The following is a 20,134-nucleotide window of genomic DNA, read 5'->3' on the forward strand; positions in this document are numbered from 1 at the left end:
ATCTAAGGAAATCTGGGTTGGAGCTTTTAGCACATTGCATTGGGTACAGTAGCTCAAAAGGTGATTGTCTTGTGACAGCATAATTTCATATATCAGCAGTAATTTGTTTGAATAGTGAGTTTATTATCAAGGGGAGTCCCTGCTGTGACTCAGTGTCAGAGGCTGAAATGTAATGTCAGAGCCGTTTCAGCACCGCAATCTCCAGCTTCAATGACTCGGAGGTGGAATCCAACCAACATGTGGTTTTTTCAGGGGTTGTTGAGCTGTGTGTGAGGGCCTGTGATGTGTCTGTCTGTCAGAGAGGGGATGTCAAGTTTCCCCTGCATGTGTCCCATTAAGTGCATGTGTACACTTTGTGTACGTGCGTGTGTGTTAGAGATTGATAGGAGGGAGTGGGGTAATTGTGGGTTTGATCTAACAAATAGCCCATTGGCACTGAAGACAGGTTGAAGTAGATGAAAGCAGATATCTGTGTGCCAACTTACCCCCCCCCCCACACACACACACACACACACACACACACACACACACACACACACACACATATACTCATAATTCAAATGAATGAAAGTGTCTGTCAAATACACACACACACTGATAGACTTTTTCCTGTCCCCCCGATCACTCAACTGGAAGTCCCAAACACCAGATCTACCCAGCAACCCACACACACACAAACACAACGGCCTGACCTTACCCCCACAGTGAAACATGTGTTTCCTTCAAACAGATGGGAAGTGAGTAGGAAAGAATAGGAAATGAGATGGTGGGTGGGAGGGAAGGGAATGATGGAGATGTGGAAGATGATAAGATGAAAAGATGCATTGGATGATGCTAAACAGAGAACAGCAGGAGGGAAAAGAGTGATAAAGACCAGATACGAAAGATGTGGGAAGTGAAATAGGAAAGGAATATGAATGGAGAGAGATGCTGAGACGTACAAAAGAGAAGAAAGATGTAGATGTATAAGTGGAACACACACATTTCCAATGGAGTCGGTGTTGGATTTAAGTACACTTAAAAATATTAGCAGGAGAAGGTAGAAACACACATCAGAGAGAAGAGACAGGAGAGGAGGGACAGGGGAGGAGAAAAGAGGGCAGAAGTGTTTTTGCAATGTTCATGAACATGAAGTAATGAGAAGGGAATAAAATCGCTGCCGGCAACAGAGCTGGTCAGGCATTCACTCTACACCCACCCACACACACACACATGCACACACGCACACACACACACATGCTCATAGTCACGCAGATCCACGCTATCTAGCAACAGACTCCGCAGGGGGCCCAGACGAGAGGGGTACCCCGTGAGAGACAGTGTGTGTGAGTGTGTGTTTTCGCTAGCGTCTGAGGTCGTCGCCCGAGAAAGAGGAGAAGGTCACGATAACAAGCAAATCAGACTGGAAAGTGGGACAGAAAAACAGACAAACAGGGAGATACCGAGGAAGACGGACAGGCTCCATCACACTAAAAATAGATGCTGTAGTGGAGAAACGGATGATCACATTACAAGAGGCATTCATAAGCTAACAAACAGATTTAAATGTGAAAATGTATCTAAGCTCTATTGTAACGTATCCGGCATGAATCAGTCAAATGAGCAGACAGATTCAGACGACCACTGCTGAGTGGTATCAGTGGAAAAGCCGAGTGGTGGAGACAGGAAAAACAACATCAGTTACACATACAGGAGTTTATTTGAATGTGAATATCAGACTTGGCAGATTTAAAAAAAAAGAAAAAAAGAAAAAGAAATGGCAGACACATACATATGCTCGCCTCTTACAGCGTCTGCCAGTTGGCAAACTGATTGACTACTGTAAGTCCATCCTCATTCAGTGTAACAAGCCAGTTTCCATGGAGATCTCCAAGGAAAGTAATTATTTTAAACTCTTTTTTTATATATATAAAGTTTAAAGCTTTACTCTCTGTGATGTTCGCTTTTAACACCACACTGCCATGTCAACAGAGAAGCAGCACACTGGTGGCAGCTGCAGTTGTCCATTGTACTGTACCAAATCATTAAAGCAGAAGTAAGCGATCCGGTCGTTTTGGCTAACTTTCTGTCAGCCGATGGAGTTAGCAGTCCCCGCCCTCGTCCCTACGTCACCACATTCACGCGCATCCCTTGGCTGCACACACAGAGAGGACCGCCCCTTTATGCCGTTCTCTCTCCTCATTGGATAAAGGTTGTAGGATACAAGGAAAGTTTTCTCCTCGGCTTACAGCAGAGCAGAGTGACTGACAGACCCGTGTTTCAGACCAAACACTCTATATAAGTGATTGCTGTCGGAAGATAGAACTATTTAAGACTTATATTAACACAAACATTCCGCTTACTTCTGCTTTAAGTTAAGTTTACTTTACTGTCACATATAATTACAAGTAATTACAGTGAAATTCTTATGTACCTTTGGTCATTTGCATAACATAAGTAAAGATACAAGAAAAATAAAAGAAGAGGAGAAGGATATTTAAAACCAAAGAGCTTGGTAGTAGATTTAAAAATATAAAATAGTGCAATGGCAATCAATATCAACAAGAAGAGAAAGAAGAATTTAGCAGTGCATATCTTTGTAGGTATTTTTTTTTAAATCAAAGTCTCTGGATGTTTGTATATTATTTAAAAGTCCAAAGTGCAACATTATAGTTATATGTGGAGAAATCTGAAGTAAATAAACAAAAACACACTTTGGGTCACAGTTACAAGCTCAACATGTGAGCCTCCAAGTTGAAAATGTCGACAGATGCGTTGATTAACATTGATGAGTCTGTTCTGTCAGATGGACACACTGAAAACTGCAGCTCAGTCATTTCCAGCATGGACACGTCGTTGCCAACACATGCACAACTTTACATGAGACAGACAGACAGACAGTACTTATACTCCTCATTTACTCATGCAGGCACGCGAGCGCAAAAGCAGACACCCAAACAGACTGGAGAGAAATGGGTTATCATAAGAGGCTTATAGAGTGTGTGTGCGTGTGTGTGTCTGGGCGTTTGATCATACATGGCTGAATGAACATGAATAATGGTCCAGTTGGTGCAACCACATTTACTCCACTGGGTGTGTGTGTGTGTGTGTGTGTAAGAGAGAGAGTATTAATGGGGGGGTATTACAGTAATTTGGAAATGAAGATTCCCAGATTACCCCCAGATCACTGTGCCTGTGTGTAAGTGTGAGGAGTGTGTGTTTGTGCACATATGATGAAAGCTTGTGACAGCAGATTGAACAGATTTTATTGGTTGCTTCTCTGCCATATCTCTCTGTAGCTCTCATCTTCACCACCTATGTTTGTTAATTCATCCTAAAGAAGAGTAAAGGAGATTTAGATTAGAAACACAAGCAGATGCACTTTATCTCAGATGGATACTTATATATTTTTCTGTCTCTGTTGATTTGTATTTATTTCCCTCTTACATCTTTAAAGCACAGTGTGAAACAGTTACTGATTAACACATCAGATGCTATTTAATTGTAATCTCAGGTTTCTGAAGCTGAAACACTTAAATCAACTGTATATCATATACTCTTTTGGAATGTGCATCCCTGTCATTTACAAAACTACCAGTGCTTTAAGTACTTGTGTTCACCTTTTCAATGTTTCCCACAAATCACATTAACTGCATTTAAAGTACATAATGTGGAGTCACAGTAAATCTCACATAGCCGTTCTGTTTAGTAAAGACAACTGAGAAAACAGCAGGTGCTGTTGGCTGTGAGTTGTGAGGTTGGAAGCGCCCTCCTCTAAAAACAGAACTGAGCTCTCTCTCTGAGAGTTTGCCCAGAATAATATCATTAGTTTCATGTGTGATGATGATGACGCTCTAACGTGTATTCACCCTTTTCCAAACTCCTTTTCGTTTTTCCAGCTCAGGTGACGGATGATGAGTTACACCAACCTCAAACTGCTTTATTTTTTCCTATTGAACAGATGTCACTTACTAAAATGGGTTATGTCTCTGCGTTTTCACCCCAGGCTCAGACTGTTCCCGTAACTTCACCAGTCCCACGGGTCTCATTGAGTCCCCCGGCTTCCCTGACAAATACCCCCACAATCTGGAGTGCTCCTTCATCATCATCGTCCCTCCCAGCATGGACGTCACCCTCACCTTCCTCACCTTCGACCTGGAGAACGACCCCCTGCCGGGTGGAGAGGGGGACTGCAAGTACGACTGGCTGGAAGTGTGGGACGGACTCCCGGGAGGTGAGGCCCTGACTTAACCTCTTTTGTTTTTTGGATCTTGACGATCATCTGAAAATGATGTTGATAATGACGATCTTGATGATGCTGCTAAGCCATGAGTCAATACACAGAGCAAAGTGAGAATGGTGTGTATTCTGCCCTGCCTACATCATTATCGACTGAGGTGGAGCAGCAACTATTTTAGTAGCTATGCGTTGGTAGATGAAAGCTAAGCTTACAGGCAGCACGTTGGCACCCACTGCGAGAAACAACATTACTTTTCAAGGGGGGAATAAAATAGGCATTGCTGAGAGGAGGGAGCAACAAGGTAGTGTGAGAGGAGGAACGGTAAAGGGCTAAGATATTTCTGGTCGAGCTGCTGGAAGGACTGGAAGAATTTAGAAGGATACATCTAAGGCACACAGACCTTGGAACTAGTTTTGAGAAATGGAAGAGGTAGAGAGAAAGAGAAGAGCAGTGGAGGGCGGTGAAAAGCCCACTGCTGCTGGGAAGACTGGAACAAAGGAATACAATGTGGAGATGAAGGTCAGGAAACTTTGGTCTGCCCTCAAGAAAAGGGCTGCCAGAGAAGAGAAAGGGGAAGAGAGTCCAGCAAATGCTGCTAGAGAAGGAGGAGGAAAACTCTCCTTGGGCAACAAAAAACTGGAATTGGCAACAAAACCAATTCCAGTTTAGTTTTTCTCCATTTTATATTTTGTAGATAGTGTGCGTGTGATTGTGTTTTTTATGCCATAATAATAAATATTATCCATTGTTTTCATGAACAGCTTAATTCTCAAATCTTCCAAGGTATTTAGAAATCGCATGGCAAAGACTGAACAGAATCAGCAGCAAAGGAGAACAAATAATGATGTTTTTCTCTCTCTGAAGAACTTTACTGTACATATGAATTTAGCCTGAGGGCTGGAGAGAAGTCAGAGATGGTTGAAAAGATATTGAGAAAAAAATCCTTCTTTTTCACAGGATTTAATGGAAGTCAAGAGAGGGTAAGCAAAACTAAAGCAGAAAATGATCAGTGGTAGTGAAAGAGAAAGACTTCTGCTCTGAGTGAAGGGGAAGGACTGTGCAGCATGAAGGGAAATGAAGTGGGAGTGGGACTTTGAAAGGAAAGGAAATATACAATATGGGGTCCAGAGGTAAAGGACATAAGTTTCACCCTGTGCAGAGACCTTCACTGGAAGATGAGCAGGAAAGAGAATCGCCATGTGTGTGTTTCTCATATGGTTGAAGGTGTGAGAAGAAGGGAGGAGACTCTGAAAGGAGAGCAGAGCTTAAAAACTGAGTCACAGAAGAGGGTGAAGAGAATGAGATGACAGATAGAGAACTAGAAAAGTAGAATATGAAGCATCTGTTTTTTTTTTTACGTTTTACCCCCATTTATGAGTATGTTTGTGTTTTGTGGCAGGGTTTAATCTATTCTAACTCCTCTGAAAACATAGCACTGTCAGCTTTCCCCATACCGAATTATGAAACTATTAAGCAGCACTGGCTTTGGTGTAATTCTCTGTGTGTGTGAAACCACATATGTGTTTGCCGAGGTCAGACAACGGGTAAATGTGCCTTCTGTCAGCTTTATATGCTGCACAAATTAAATTCAGAAACAGACGGAGACTGAAAAATTAGGCAATTTTGGTGCATAAGCTGGAAATAATAAATATTAAAAACTGGAAAAATTAAATTTGTTTGACAGCAATTTCTTGCAGACAACAGTAATTATTTATAGAAATGATTCTCTTCTCTTCTCTTCTCTTCTCTTCTCTTCTCTTCTCTTCTCTTCTCTTCTCTTCTCTTCTCTTCTCTTCTCTTCTCTTCTCTTCTCTTCTCTTCTCTTCTCCTCTCCTCTCCTCTCCTCTTCTCTTCTCTTCCTCTCATTTCCCTGTTTTCTTCACCACCATACAGAAAAGAGTTATTACCGTTATTTGCTCAAGAGCCCTATTTCAAATATCCACCCCTTCCAAAAGGGAAGAAAAAAATCAATACCACTAATCGATTGCCAGCTATTTTCTTGTCTTCTGCCTCTTCTCCTCCTCCTCCTCCTCCTCCTCCTCCTCCTCCTCCTCCTCCTCCTCCTCCTCCTCCTCCCTCGCAAGCCTCCTCATGTGTGTTTCTGTGTTTGTGTGTGTGTGAACCAGGAGTCAGGCGGTAGCAGGCTGAATCTACTATCTGCGCTCCCACCACTTCATGCACACTCACACACACACTCACACACACTTACACATACACGATACACCCTAGGGCTCCAAATCACACTCATCTGTTTGTGTTGACATATACAAGTTGTGGTATTAAAGAAGAAGACAGTAGAGGAATCACTTAGATCCTTGGATTTACACACACAACCAACACATTGTAAAACCACGTCCAGTCCAGAGATAGAGTTGATAGATGAAGGGGAGAGGGGTGCTGACAATAGAGGGTGGAGCCATGAGAAAATGGCAGTGGTATGGAGGGAGCAATAGAGGTAATGGAGGGGAGAGAAATGCAAGTATTGAAGCACAGAGACAGATGCGAGGATTGAGGGATGAAGGGGATTGATAAAGGAATAAAAGCGTAATAAACCATCTTGACATCTGGTCGAGTGAGATCCGTGTAACACCGTTTCATGTGTCGAATAAATAAACTAATAAATCATGGGACTTGGAAATTGCCAGCAGAGATTGAGGAGAGTGATTGCTCATCAAATGATTCTTGTTTGATTGACAGTGGGCCCTCAGATTGGTCGTTACTGTGGGACCAGGGTGCCGCCCGAGATCCAGTCCTCTACTGGGATTCTGTCTCTGGCTTTCCATACCGACATGGCTGTGGCTAAAGATGGCTTCTCAGCTCGGTACAACATGACGCACAAGGAAGTCAGTGAGAGTAAGTAAAACCTTCACACTTGCTCTCTTTTAGACAAAAAGATGGTACTGTACGGGAATCATCTGAATCTAATCAATTCTCTTCTCCATTCAGCTTTCCATTGCAGTAATGCGTTTGGTTTGGAGTCAGGGAAGATCACAGATGACCAGATCACAGCCTCGTCCAGTTTCTACGATGGGAACTGGCTGCCACGACAGGCCCGACTCAATTACAATGACAATGCATGGACGCCCAATGAGGACAGCAACAGAGAGTACATACAGGTAATTGTCCCCAACTGTGGTGCTGGTTAGCTTCCACCTTTATTTAGATTCAGTTTAAGGAATGATTTAATCACAGAGCTCTGGTAATAAGCCACCCTACGGCTTTTTAGACTTGAACAATAACTTCCAAGTGTTCACATATCATATCGCTACAATCACAACTGAAAGATAAAGGCTGGGCACAGATACCTGACTCTACAATGACTGGGCTTCATATAGTTTTATAGGAAGGAGAACATGGCAACTTTTTTGTTATGAACTTTTTAAAATGTCTTTCAATTTTGGTTTAGATTGCCTAAACCTTTTTGACCCTGTATTGCATGTGACCCCTTAAAAACAACAAAATGTATCTCAGTCGTAGCCTGAAGTACAACATTTTTGGGTCGTCAGTGTGTCTTCTTCTGAGCACATTTTCTCAACATTGCCTTGAGGTATTTTTTTTTTTTTTTTTTACAAATTTGGCACTGACATTTACTTGGTCCCATTTGATTGTCAGTTTTTCTAACTAAGACAAAAAAAGAATAAGCTGAACAGATTTGGGCTCACTTTCTAGGGCTAACTAAGGCAAGGCAAAAGGCTTTTGTTGCTGGCTGCAGAAATGTAGCCTGACGTTCTTGTTTGAGACAACTTGTGTTATCTTAATTTGTGTATGGACAGGACCTCGTCTGGAGGAACAATGTCACAATCAGGCAGATGTTAAATAAAAGCTGTGGTTCTGATTGTCTCAGCTCCACTGTAACAACCTCTGGGCCAGAAAAATACAGAAAGGAACTGTGGCCAACAAGCAGCACAAGGCCAAGGTCTCACACTTCCTTCCTGTCTTACTTCCACTGCAGCTGAGCGTTCTCTCTCTCTCTCCCTGCAGCCCACTCTCAAAATGAGCTGACATTAAACAAGCTGTCGCTGAAAGACTCTTCCCATATATTTCATGAATGGTTTTTTGACATTCAGATGGCCCATATAATCTCCTCAATCCATGCAAAGACCCCTAATTTGGATTTTATTGTTTGTGACACATTGGATTTTTTGCAAAATGGGGTTTGACAGTTGGCTGGAAACGCAGCATCTCATTCTTCTCCGTGGTCATCAGTGTTGTGGTCGGGTCGCTGCGTTCCACAGAGGCTCTCAGCTGTTCCCCTGCGTTAACGCCTAGCAGAGGCCAAAGCCCCTGCGTGTGTGTGTGTTTTGTGTGTGCATACGTGTGTGTGTGTGTGTGCAACAGCTCCTGCCTTGACAAGCAGCTGTCAGAAATGCCAATGTGCCTCTCCTTCTTCTATCTTGCACCCTGTGGTCTCTTATAACTGAGTGTGCTTGTGTTTGTTGAAATGTGTGCCCATGCAGCTCAGGCATGCATGTGTTGCCATGTTGGCACAAGGGCACGTGTGTGATTTAAATCTCTCTGTACGCACTTTCTCACACTATTCTATTCTATTCTATTCTATTCTATCCTATCCTAGCTTGGTCCAGTGAGGTGTGGTGCAGATTGATGATGTGAGCACTGGTGGCTCCATTATTCTAACAGCTCTGTGATTGATGAGGAACCTTTCCTGGGAAGCCTCACTTCTCATCTCTCTCTCTCTCTTTCTCTCTCTTTTATTTGTTCTTCACCTCTTCCCTTCATTCTGCCTCTCTTTTTCTCTCTTCCTCCTTTCCTCTCCTCCTCTACTCATCTGTTCCTCTCCTTGGTTCCGGACTATCGATTAGTTGTCTTGGTGGATCTCTGTCTGGCCCTAAGCAGGCGAGCGTGTGTGTGTGTGTGTGTGTGTGTGCGCTTGTGCATGTGTTTGTGTGTGTTGGAAGTAATCTAAAACACCTGTCTCTCTGACAGATAACAAACGCAGCATTTTACCTACCCCAGTGTTTTGTACTATACCGCAGTGGGACACGTAGCACACACACACACACACACACACATACACACACACACACACACACACACACACACACACACACACACACACACACACACACACACACACACACACACACACACACACACACACACACACACACACACACACACACACACACACGCACACACACAAACACATACACATACACACAGTGCACACACAACAAGTACTGATTAATCTACAGGTTTCAACAGCTCTAGTGGAGGAGAATAAATGTTATAACCTGCAGTAGAGCCTTTCTCATCTTCTGCTCTTCTGACTCCCCTGTTTTATTCTTTCAAATCTTGTTTTGTTAAGTCTCCAGTCACAGTCGGAACATGTGAAAAACATAATTCATTTGAGTGACAGCATAAAAAAAAGCAAAACACTAATGCTAAATAGTACAGGTGTCTGTTCTCTAATATATTAAACTAAAAAATATTCAACGTCACGGCTACGAGTGTGCAGGATCACTTTACTGCGTAAGTAGTGAAGGGGTTATATGGAATTGTTGTTGGACTAGTATAGCATCAATTGAAAAATATAAAATGTAATGTTAAAAAAAGAAAAGTGGAGGTTTCCAGTAATGTATGAGCTCAATAAGTTGTGTAAAAATAAGTCTTACAGCAGCAAAAGGTACGGGAAATGAATATCCTGTCTTGCTGGGTTTCCTTTTTGCTGCCAACATATTTTTTTAACACATTTTCCTGTACTACATGGTCAGTTGCTGCCCAGCAGTTCTTGATTATAGTGTTAAAGTAAATTCCCCAAAACAATACAAGCTCTTGTTTCATTAGGCTCCATTACAAATCCACAGAATCTATAAAAGTGGTCTCAGACTACTGGACCCCACTATACGTATATTCTGTCATGATTTGCACGGCTTTGCTTGATCCGCTCATTTCGAGCACCGTGGAGCAAAACAAATGGGTATCTATTGAGAGACCTCGAAATAAAGGAGTCTGAAGCCCCCTTGCTGTGGGCACAGTGCTGTCCATGTATAATGCAACAATGGTTACAGCATGCCAGACACGTAGCATAGCATCCACAATCAGGATGGGGAGGTGATTATGGCTATTGTATGGGAGGAAATTAAAATGAGCCCCAGGTCATTACTATCGATCTGCCAGGAGAAAGACGCAGAGAGGAGAGGAACACAGGGAAGGAGATGAGGAGGAGAGGGAAGGAGAGTGGTGAAGGTGAGAGATGGATACTGATAAACTCAGGTGTCAGCTATATTTGTGAGTTTGAGTGAATCACATTTTTATTCTCTAATGTTTTTATCCTTAACCGTGATTCAGCTGTGTTTCGTAGGCTACAGTGTCGCCTCCACCAGAAATGAGATGTCCTACTCCGATCTGTTATCAGCTTGTTTGCGTTCGTTAATGTTTTGTTTATGTTGTTTTTATTTTTATTAAAACTTCTTTCTGGCCAACAGGTGGACCTCCATACTTTGAAGGTGCTGACAGGCATTGCCACGCAGGGCGCCATTTCGAAGGAAACTGAGAAGACTTACTATGTCACCACCTTTAAGCTTGAGGTCAGCACCAATGGAGAGGACTGGATGGTCTACAGACATGGCAAGAATCATAAGGTAGGCTCAGACACGTGCGCAAACACACACACACACGCACTCCCTTTGCACCGTTTGCAAATTAATCTGGGCAATTGAAGAAAGTCTGGATGCTCTTATGTGACACAGACGCCTCGACATGCACCGACATTGAAGTGGTGGGGAGAAACATGAGATGGAATATTTGCAGCAAGAGTTGACCACATGCCCAAAATTCAAATGGTGTCTGCAATTACAGCCGTTCCACCGCTGCTCAGTTGGCTTCATTTAAAGGTTTATGACCAAGCCAGAATCAGCACACGTCTCCATGCTCCCCGTGATTCCTTACATCATTGCATGCAACTACATTTACAGTGCAATCTGCTTTTAACATCCCATCTGGTTTCTGTTACTCGCTGGTCAGAGTTCTGCCTAATGTTGACCTGGTTGGACAGGTTTCTAAGTTGCTTCTCTCAGAGGTGTTAAGGCATGATGTGTCATCAGTGAGTGTGCTGCAGTCCGGGGTGCGGGTCGAAATGAAGCCGACAGGTCTGGGGGTCTTTAAAATGGTTGCAACTGCAATTAAAGTAAAGGAGCATTCCTGTGGTTGTGGCTGCTTTTTTTCCTCCCTATCTCAGCCGTTCTCCCCGACACATGTGCGTCCCGCGGTCTAATGCCACGTCTAGGTTTGTGCTATAAACCCTAATTCCTTCATGAACACTAACGCATGCAGATGCATACTGTACATTCAAATACGTCTTTTGCTGCAAGAGGGAAACGGGAGATCCAGACTAACCATCTGGCCGTTCCTCTGAGTACTGCAGATCTCATAAGGCTTATAGCTGCAGCTAACTCCCAGAGAAATGATTGATAGATGAAACAGTGGGAACCTTGGAGAAAGGTAGTGGGGATAAGTTGAGGTATGATAGAAGAAAGAGCAGATAGAAGTGAGTGCAAAGCAAGATTCTATAGCAAGGTCTGCAATGATGGGTTTGCAATGATGGCTAAATTTAATACAAGATTAATTATTTTGGTTATTTAACTGGTGTGATATTAAGTTTTTTTTTGTAAAAACAAAAACAAAACAAAGGTAAAACATTGTAATAGTGATTTAAAGATTATTAATATAATTTAATATGTCAGTGATTGTACATCAAATCAGCTGCACTGTCAGTCAAATAACAATATTGTGCTGACAGACAGTGAAAAAAAAAAAAAAAAAAATCCCCCATGCAAAATGGATAAATGATTATGTTTTGAGGCTAGTTGTTGGTGTCACCACCCATAATCCCCCTGGAGTCCCCCATAGCCCTGGAAAGCTGCTTGAGTGCTGATTGCCCAGAGAGATATATGGGGGCATGTGTGCGTGCATGTGCATATGAATGCGTGTAGTTGAGGAGGAGGAAGGGGGAGGGGCTTAGAATAAAGCAGCAGCAGCTTCTAATATTTTGTCCCTTGTCCTGGAAACACACACAAATACATTCACACCCACACCCACATGCACAACAACACCAAGCCAACTGGCAAGAGTCTTCTGAACCATTTGGCCCCCTGGTGAGTCAGTCTGTGCGGTAATCTGATCTAATTCAGTTTGGGGTCGTCAATCGTTGCATGTGATCCACTACTCCACAGTACATGGAGCAAATACACAGAGAGTATATGTACCGTATATTGTATCCAGTATTTATGCTATGGTGCTTCCTCTGTTCTGAGAAGGAAGGATTAAAGAGCAGGCAGTGCAAAAAGGTGAAGAGAGTGATGGTCATTTATCTGATGATGAAACGACGGTGTCAGCATCCCGGTGCCTAATGTCCCTTCTCAGCTGACACACCTCAGACGGCCAGTCAGCACAAGCCTTGCCACCGCGACTGACTCTATCATCTTTCGGGGGGTGTAAGTGAGAGTGTGTGTTTTTACGTTAGAAAGGCGCATAAATCACTCAGCAGCACTGGCCAAGAGGATCTTTTTGGCAGGGTGTTTTATAGTTTGGATGTGTAAAATGCTGCGTCTGCATTCACAAGATAATTCAAGGAAATAGTTTTTATAATTGAGAGCAGATCCTGAATCACTTCAGGCAGGGATCAGTTGTAAGCAAGCATGGGATATTTCTCTTTGTCTGAACTTAAATCTGCATGACAGCCTCAGATCAGAATACTAATTGCTAGCTGATATTGTTTCAGAAAGTGTAGCTACTGCTCGATGTCCCAACTCCATCCATCCATATCTTCATCAAATGGCTCTTTCCTCTTTGTCTCCTTATTCACTCTCTTTTACATCTTTGTTCACCTCATCCTTCAGTCTTGCACTCTTTTTTTCCCATCTCCTCCTTTCCCCCCTTCTCCCTCGACACTCCATCATTTGCTCTCCCTCTCCCCCGTATGTCGCTGAGAAAGTCATCATGGAGTAGACAGGCCAGTTTATGCTGCTTGAACAAATTACTTTTTGTGCTTGGTTACAGTGATGTGATGGTGTGTGTCTGTGTGTGTGTGTGTGCACGGGAGAATTGTTGAATTAGTGTTTTTATGAGTAAGAGGCATTAAAGGAGGACAGAAATTAATGGGAGCCATATGGATGGAGGGAAAGGTATGAGCATGTCATACTGCCTGCGCTCATGCAAAATTGCACCCACGAGCAGCACAGTCATGCACGTACATAAAAACTAAGACACGCACAACTGTATGTTTACAACCTCATTTTTGTTGTGTGTTAACATTTGTCACAGATGAGTAACTCTTAATAAAGCAGCCACTGTGCGCACACACAAAGACACACACACACACGCTGGTTTTTAACATCTGTGGGTCAGCCCATAGGGGCGGCGCCACTGTCACCCAGCATCATGATGATTTGTGTGATCTGTAATGTATTTGATAATGTCATTAAAGGCCTGTTGTGAACCAGATGGGACATATGGAATACATGTTAACTCGCAGAAACTTTTTTGGCGAGATGGAGAAAGTAATATCCATACAACGTTTTGCTCCTGCGTTGTACTGACAGGCTCACAAATGACAGAGGCTGACTCAAGACACATGAACCACAGTTAGTGGTTGATTCTCAGCCAACTCTTTCTTTCTTTATAACCATAAATAATTATGTTTTTCTTTATTAGCATCTTGCCATTTTTCATATCCTCTTTTTACGACGGGGTCATGTTTGATCGTTTCGCCGTGCATGCAAACTAGCATTACAAAGGAACGGGAGAGAAAATCACGACACTTGTCTGTATAACTCATACTGCTCTATGATTCAGTGAGCAGATTTGGCTGTGGGCTTGGTTATGGGAGGTTGCCCACATGACAAGAGGGAAGCAGCAATTTTCAGTGACCCGAGGTCGCAGGTTGAGAAATGATGTTGTCTCAGTTTGAGTCTTTGTCTGGAGGAGTTTGAGACCTTCTGTTAGTTGAGGTACATTTAAGCTCAATGTGGTACAACTGTCATTACATAGCCCCGCTGAATTGCTGCAGGCAGAGCTGTCTGTGGCCATTACAACACTGGACCTCAGCCAAGACCAAAACCTCCTATTCCCACCTTAATCTGTGGGAGGGAGGATGGATGGATGGAGAGCGAGGGATGGAGGAGGGAGATGTGGGTGGAATGAGAGGGAGGGAGAGGGATGATGATGATGAGAGGGAAGTGTAGGAAAGTTGAAAAAAAAATGTAAAGAAAGAAAGACAGAAAAACACAAGCAAAAGGTCAACCAGTCAAGCATTGGACTGATGGAGGGAGGAGGACCTGAGTGGTGCAGAGGGAGGAAGAGAGGTGGAAACCAGAGGGAGAGAGGCTAAGTTCATAGGGGAACAAGTGAGTGAAGGAAAGAGAGAGGGGGGGGGGGGTTCACAGGGGAACCATGGAGCAAAAGAAAGAGGGATGGCCGAATGAACGGAGTCAGGAAAGAGAGGAGGAATAATGAGAAAAGCAGACAAGGGTGTTGACCAGAAGTCCCTCTGGATAGATCCGAGGTCTCAGCAACAGCCTGAAAAGGATGTCAGGAGAGAGGAGAGAAAATAAAATGACAGAGGAGTGAGAGGGAGGGTGAGAGGTGAGGGGAAGGCAGGAGGGAGGGTGAGGTCAAAGGAGAGGGGGAGAAAAGAGTTTGTGACAAATGAAGAAAGAAAAATGAAGAGGAAGAGAGAGGAAAGGGACACAAGGCGGGATATTATAAGGCTGCCATGTGTCATTTGGTTTGTGGGATTTGTGCACTGCACTGTCACACACACACACACACACACACACACACACACACACACACACACACACACACACACACACACACACACTAATGCCACTACAGCTGTCAAAGTCAGGTTACTTTCCCGAAGTTTGTGTGTGTGTGCGTCCTTCTGTGATGAAATGAGAGGAGATGGGGGTTTGTTTTACTATTTAATAACTCTGCCCACACACACACAAAACACACAGCGCGGACATTTGAATAATTCAGTGTGTCTGTGCTGGTCCTCGCTGGCTGACTGACTGTGGCCTTGCAGGATCACGACAGGACCACACACACACACACACACACACACACACACACACACACACACACACACACACACACACACACACACACACACACACACACACCTGTTCTTTCCTTTCCTTTGAGCTGAACATATTCCTCATCATGCTCTTTTTCTATCCTGTAGTTACACGCTAGTCAGATGCCTTTTGACCACTGCACACTGTTGGCATACAGTGTGTATGTGTTAAAGTGTAAAGAAAACATCATTCACCTCATGTCTGTGACCTTTTAACTTCAGAGTGATAGTATAATTTGAATAGGAAAGATTTCACCTGCACAAAGAGGGGTGGGTGGTCAGAGAAAGGTGTAAAGTCAAGCATCTGTTCACCAAGGTGTCGTCTTTCCATGTCTCTTAACACAGGTAGGGACATTGAACCATTAACAAACCTGCATAACACACCAAAACACACAGACAGACACACACAAACCCTGCACATGATAACCTGAGCTGTGTTGCAGGTGTTGTCCATCAGCTGATTGTTCCTGAAGCCTTTTAGACTCAGACTGTTACAGGTGAATGTAGGAGCAGCTGCTTCATCTCCCCTTCATCTCCCCTTACACCTCTCACCACAGGACAGGAACCTGGAGGCAGTGGATTACACTCTTGTATCCGGAACAATAATACATTTGGTAATAGATGTGCCTAATTTGGTTGATTAGTTTATTGAACCAGTATATTTATAATCTTTTAAAACTCATAGGTTGACATTGTTGAAAGAGGGCAAACCTCCGCCTTTGTTTATGACACAAATAATCACTCCAATGTGGGTTAATGAGTCTGAACAGGAAGGTTAAATCTCCAGTGCACACAGCAGGGTAAAAATGCACCATTTTAGCCTCGATTCATAATATTAAGAAGGTCATTTCCTCTATAAAAATATTTTTTGAGTGACAATGAGAGAAAACAGCAGTTATAACAGTGGGAGTGTAACAGAACATCAAGCAGCCGCTGAAATAGAGCTGCAATTCTGTTTGGTGACCCTGAACAAAACTGGTAATAGAAAGCAAACAGATGAATGTGCATGGACAGTTTGTGTACATTTCTAAGAGGTCCTTCAGACGCATACGCACACAAAAACACACACACATACATACAAAAACAGTACTATATTGTCAGTTTAAAAAGCTGGTGAAGGGCAACAACAAGGTTAGACACAAAAGGACACGTATACAAAAAAATTCAAGGCTATATGTACACTATATAAACAAAGATACAACTGATTCTGTGTGCGTGTGCGGAGGTGTGTGTGTAGGCATGTGCACCTACAGTACGCGTACATGTGCTGAGGAAATGTTTCAGTGCGTACCAAGGGAAATCAGAAAACACCCGCCAGCTCCCAAATCCTAAGAGTGAGGCTTCATAATTACACTTTTACACACCGACACACACTGACACCGCAACGTACACACACACACACACACACACTTGTAATTACAGCCTGCTGCCGCAATCCAATTAAGTCTTTTGGGGCCTTTGGGCATTTTTCCATCATTTAACTGGTCACAGTTTCTGGTATTAAGGCCACTGTGAGGGCATGAGTTCACTGGGTCTGACTTTGTGTTGTACACCCAGTGGGTCATGAGTTCAATTCCCTGCTGGACCAGTAGCCTGTTCCTGTTCCTGTAAGACAGAAAACCACCTTCATCCATATTCTGTCACCCTTGACAAGCCCTGCAGTTTAATGGATTGAGAACAAGAGGGAAGTAGTGAACTTACACACATCCACACACACGCACACACATCTCAAACAAAGCTAACATCTATAAATGACTACCCAAGCAAGTAATTGCAAGGCCTTTGGCTCTGTTGAATGAGGTTTACTGCTCTCTGTAATAAACACACCATGTTGTGTTTTCAGTGCTGATGTAACATAATAGAAAGAGTATTAGGGCCACAGAGGAAAAAAACAGCCTTTGAGGTTCAGTAATGAAACAACAGGATGGATTTTTGGTCCCTTAAACATATAGCGGCATCATCATGCCGGAGAGACAGGCAGGGATAGAGAGATGTCAAAGAGAAAGACAGGAAGGAGGGACGAAAGTAAATGAAAGTGGAAAGAGCAGAAGCCCAGCTGTGTTTTCCTGTGGTGAGCCCAACAGAGATGACACTGACTGATAGATACAGATAGAAAGTCTTGGTGTCAAGAGACGAAAAGACTTCTTCTGGCCATAGGCGCTGGTATTCAATTTCCTTTCATCTGTATTTTTGTGTGTTTTCAGAGGAAATCATTCTGTGTGTGCACATGCTGGGGAGTGTAGGATCTCAATGGGCAATGTGTAAGGCGACAGAAAGATGTAGCGTGTCTTTTTGTGTGTGTGTCTGTGCGTGAGTCTGCACACTGTTGAGGTGACTTTTTTTCTTTTCTGCCGTCTGAAAAAGTGTCGATGTTTTCCTTTCTCTGTGTATTGTGTATGTGTGTGTGTAGTTAAGTTAGGAGGACGTGAGAACGGTCTGAGAGGAGGATGCTCTCCCACATACTTACACTCTTGATTTATAACACACATCACACTCAATCTGTGAGTGTGTGTGTGAGTGTGTAAGAAAGCGGATTAGGGCCGCTGTGGGAAAAAAAAGTGAGTTCTGACTTTTTTCTCAGAAGTCTGAGATTAAAGTCATAATTCTGAGTTTAAAGTCAGAATTTTGAGATTAAAGTCAGAATTCTGAGATTTAAATCATAATTCTAAGATTAAAGTCAGAATTCTGAGATTAAAGTCAGAATTCTAAATTTAAAGTCAGAATTCTGAGATTAAAATCAGAATTCTGAGTTTAAAATCAGAATTATGAGTTCAAAGTCAGAATTTTGAGAGTCAGAACTCACTTTTTTTTCCCCCACAGAGGCCCTAATCCTCTCCTGGTAGCCTAAAAGCCTGATCTGAGTGTGTATTTATATACAGTATGCAAACTCTTAAGGAGAAATGTGTTACTAAATCATGCTGTCTTGAGTAAGTTTAACCACTGAACCATAAATATGTGTTAGATACGAGCTGTTTACTCGTCTGGCTCCAGTGTACTGATGGTGTTGTCCATCCGAAAATCCCAAACAAAAAGAAAACAAACAAAATGACCCCTTATGTATATTATGTCTTTATGCTAAACTGGGCTAACCTTGTTGTGACTCCATCTCTATATTTAACCTGCAGACCTGAGATTGATACAACAGCACAACACAACAATAATGACATACAACCCAGTGGCATCAGGCCTTTATCCGTTTGTCATCGACCAAGAGGATGTGTCCTATCTACTGTGTTGTCATCAGGTGCCCTCAAAAGGACCCTGAACCTGAGCTCCTGTGTCACAGCTCACCACCCCCCACCCCACCTCCCACCCTCTGCCCTTCCTGTACAGAATAACAGTACGAGCTGCAGTATTATTAACTCCCCTCTAACTCTCTCTCTATAGGTTTTCCATGCCAACACTGATGCCACAGATGTGGTTCTCAATCGGATCCCACAGCCAGTGCTGGCTCGCTTTGTGCGGATCAGACCTCAGACCTGGAAGAATGGCATTGCACTGCGGTTCGAGCTTTACGGCTGTCAGATCACGGGTAAGAAAGATGAAAATTTTCTTCTTCTGTAGAGTTTCTTCTTCGACTTTCTTTTTCTTCTCCTCGTCCCCCTCGTGGGACTCACTCTTGTGAAAACACAGTAGTCGTCTTGCCAAGTCTTATACCGGTGATATATTGGCTTTTACAGCAGGTCAGGAGGTGGGTCAGAGCAAAAATAACTCCTTTAGAAAACATTTCCCGGAAAAGAACAGGCAAACGTGAAAGGGTCTTTTTTTTCCCTTTACTCTTCATTTAAATAATCTCATGATAAATAATTCAGTAATTTGTCCATCCATCAATCCACCCAGAGCCTCTATTCATGCTTCTCTGTCCTTTCTCTCATCTATTTCTCTCCCTTTCACTTGCACACATCACACCCACTCTCATGTGCACTCACACTCTTGCCCTCACTCTTTCATATACATATCCTCCCTCTCTGTCTCCCACTCACACATCGCACACTAAAACACACACAAAAAGAAACACTCTCGGTCCTAATAGAATAATGCTAGAGTGTGATGTGTGGGTGATAACATCAGAGAGTAACAGGCTCTCAGCTTTCATCTGCAGCCCTGGCAAACAAACACGATTTCAACCAGCATAATCAGCTCAATACTATAAATAGATAAAACTTAATTAGACTGTGTGTGTGTGTGTGTGTGTGTGTGTGTGTGTGTGTGTGTGTGTGTGTGTGTGTGTGTGTGTGTGTGTGTGTGTGTGTGTGTGTGTGTGTGTGTGTGTGTGTGTGTGTGTGTTCGTTCGTTCTAGAAATGGTAAGAGAGAGTGAGTTTCAATCCATTTCAGCATGTGTGTGTGTGTGTCTGTGTGTCCCAGCTCCACTGTATCATTATTAGGTTAGGGCCTCTCTCTGCCGCCACCATAGTGGCTATTGAGAGGGACAGATATGCTCTTATCTAGGAGGGCTATTTCAGCACCCACACAAATCACAATCACACCAAAACAATATGGTACTGTGTGTGTGTGTGCGTGTGTGTGAGGGAGAGAGAAAGTGAGTGACAGAGAGAGAGAGAGAGAGAGAGAGAGGTAGATGTGGATGACATATAACATATATCAGGTAAATTTACCTGTGTCCTTTCCAGGAAGCCTAGTTTTCGCCCTATTTTAACACCCGAAATTGCATTATATATCACCTTACTTTTCCCACTTCTCTCCGTGCTGAGAAGCCATTCGACACATCTTTTGGCCCTTCCTGTTTCCCCCTGTATATCGCCCATGTCTGCCACCCTGGAATGTCAGCAATCCATCATGAGCCAGACTTTTTCTG

The 20,134-nt window shown here is 43.2% G+C and overlaps 1 protein-coding gene across 4 annotated transcripts in view; it reads left to right on the forward strand.

Annotated features, from left to right (window-relative positions):
* Positions 1-20,134, forward strand: part of LOC311004610 (neuropilin-2-like) — a 92,059-nt gene that overhangs the window by 30,170 nt on the left and 41,755 nt on the right. For all 4 annotated transcript variants that reach the window (XM_083996727.1, XM_083996729.1, XM_083996728.1 and 1 more), the window contains exons 4-8: positions 3,986-4,213; positions 6,917-7,072; positions 7,166-7,335; positions 10,666-10,821; positions 18,705-18,849. In XM_083996727.1, the coding sequence (XP_083852853.1) occupies positions 3,986-4,213; positions 6,917-7,072; positions 7,166-7,335; positions 10,666-10,821; positions 18,705-18,849 (855 nt within the window). The remainder of the gene's footprint in view (positions 1-3,985; positions 4,214-6,916; positions 7,073-7,165; positions 7,336-10,665; positions 10,822-18,704; positions 18,850-20,134) is intronic.

The sequence above is a fragment of the Trachurus trachurus genome, assembly GCF_905171665.1.
Source record: "Trachurus trachurus genome assembly, chromosome: 21".
Classification (NCBI taxonomy): Eukaryota; Metazoa; Chordata; class Actinopteri; order Carangiformes; family Carangidae; genus Trachurus; species Trachurus trachurus.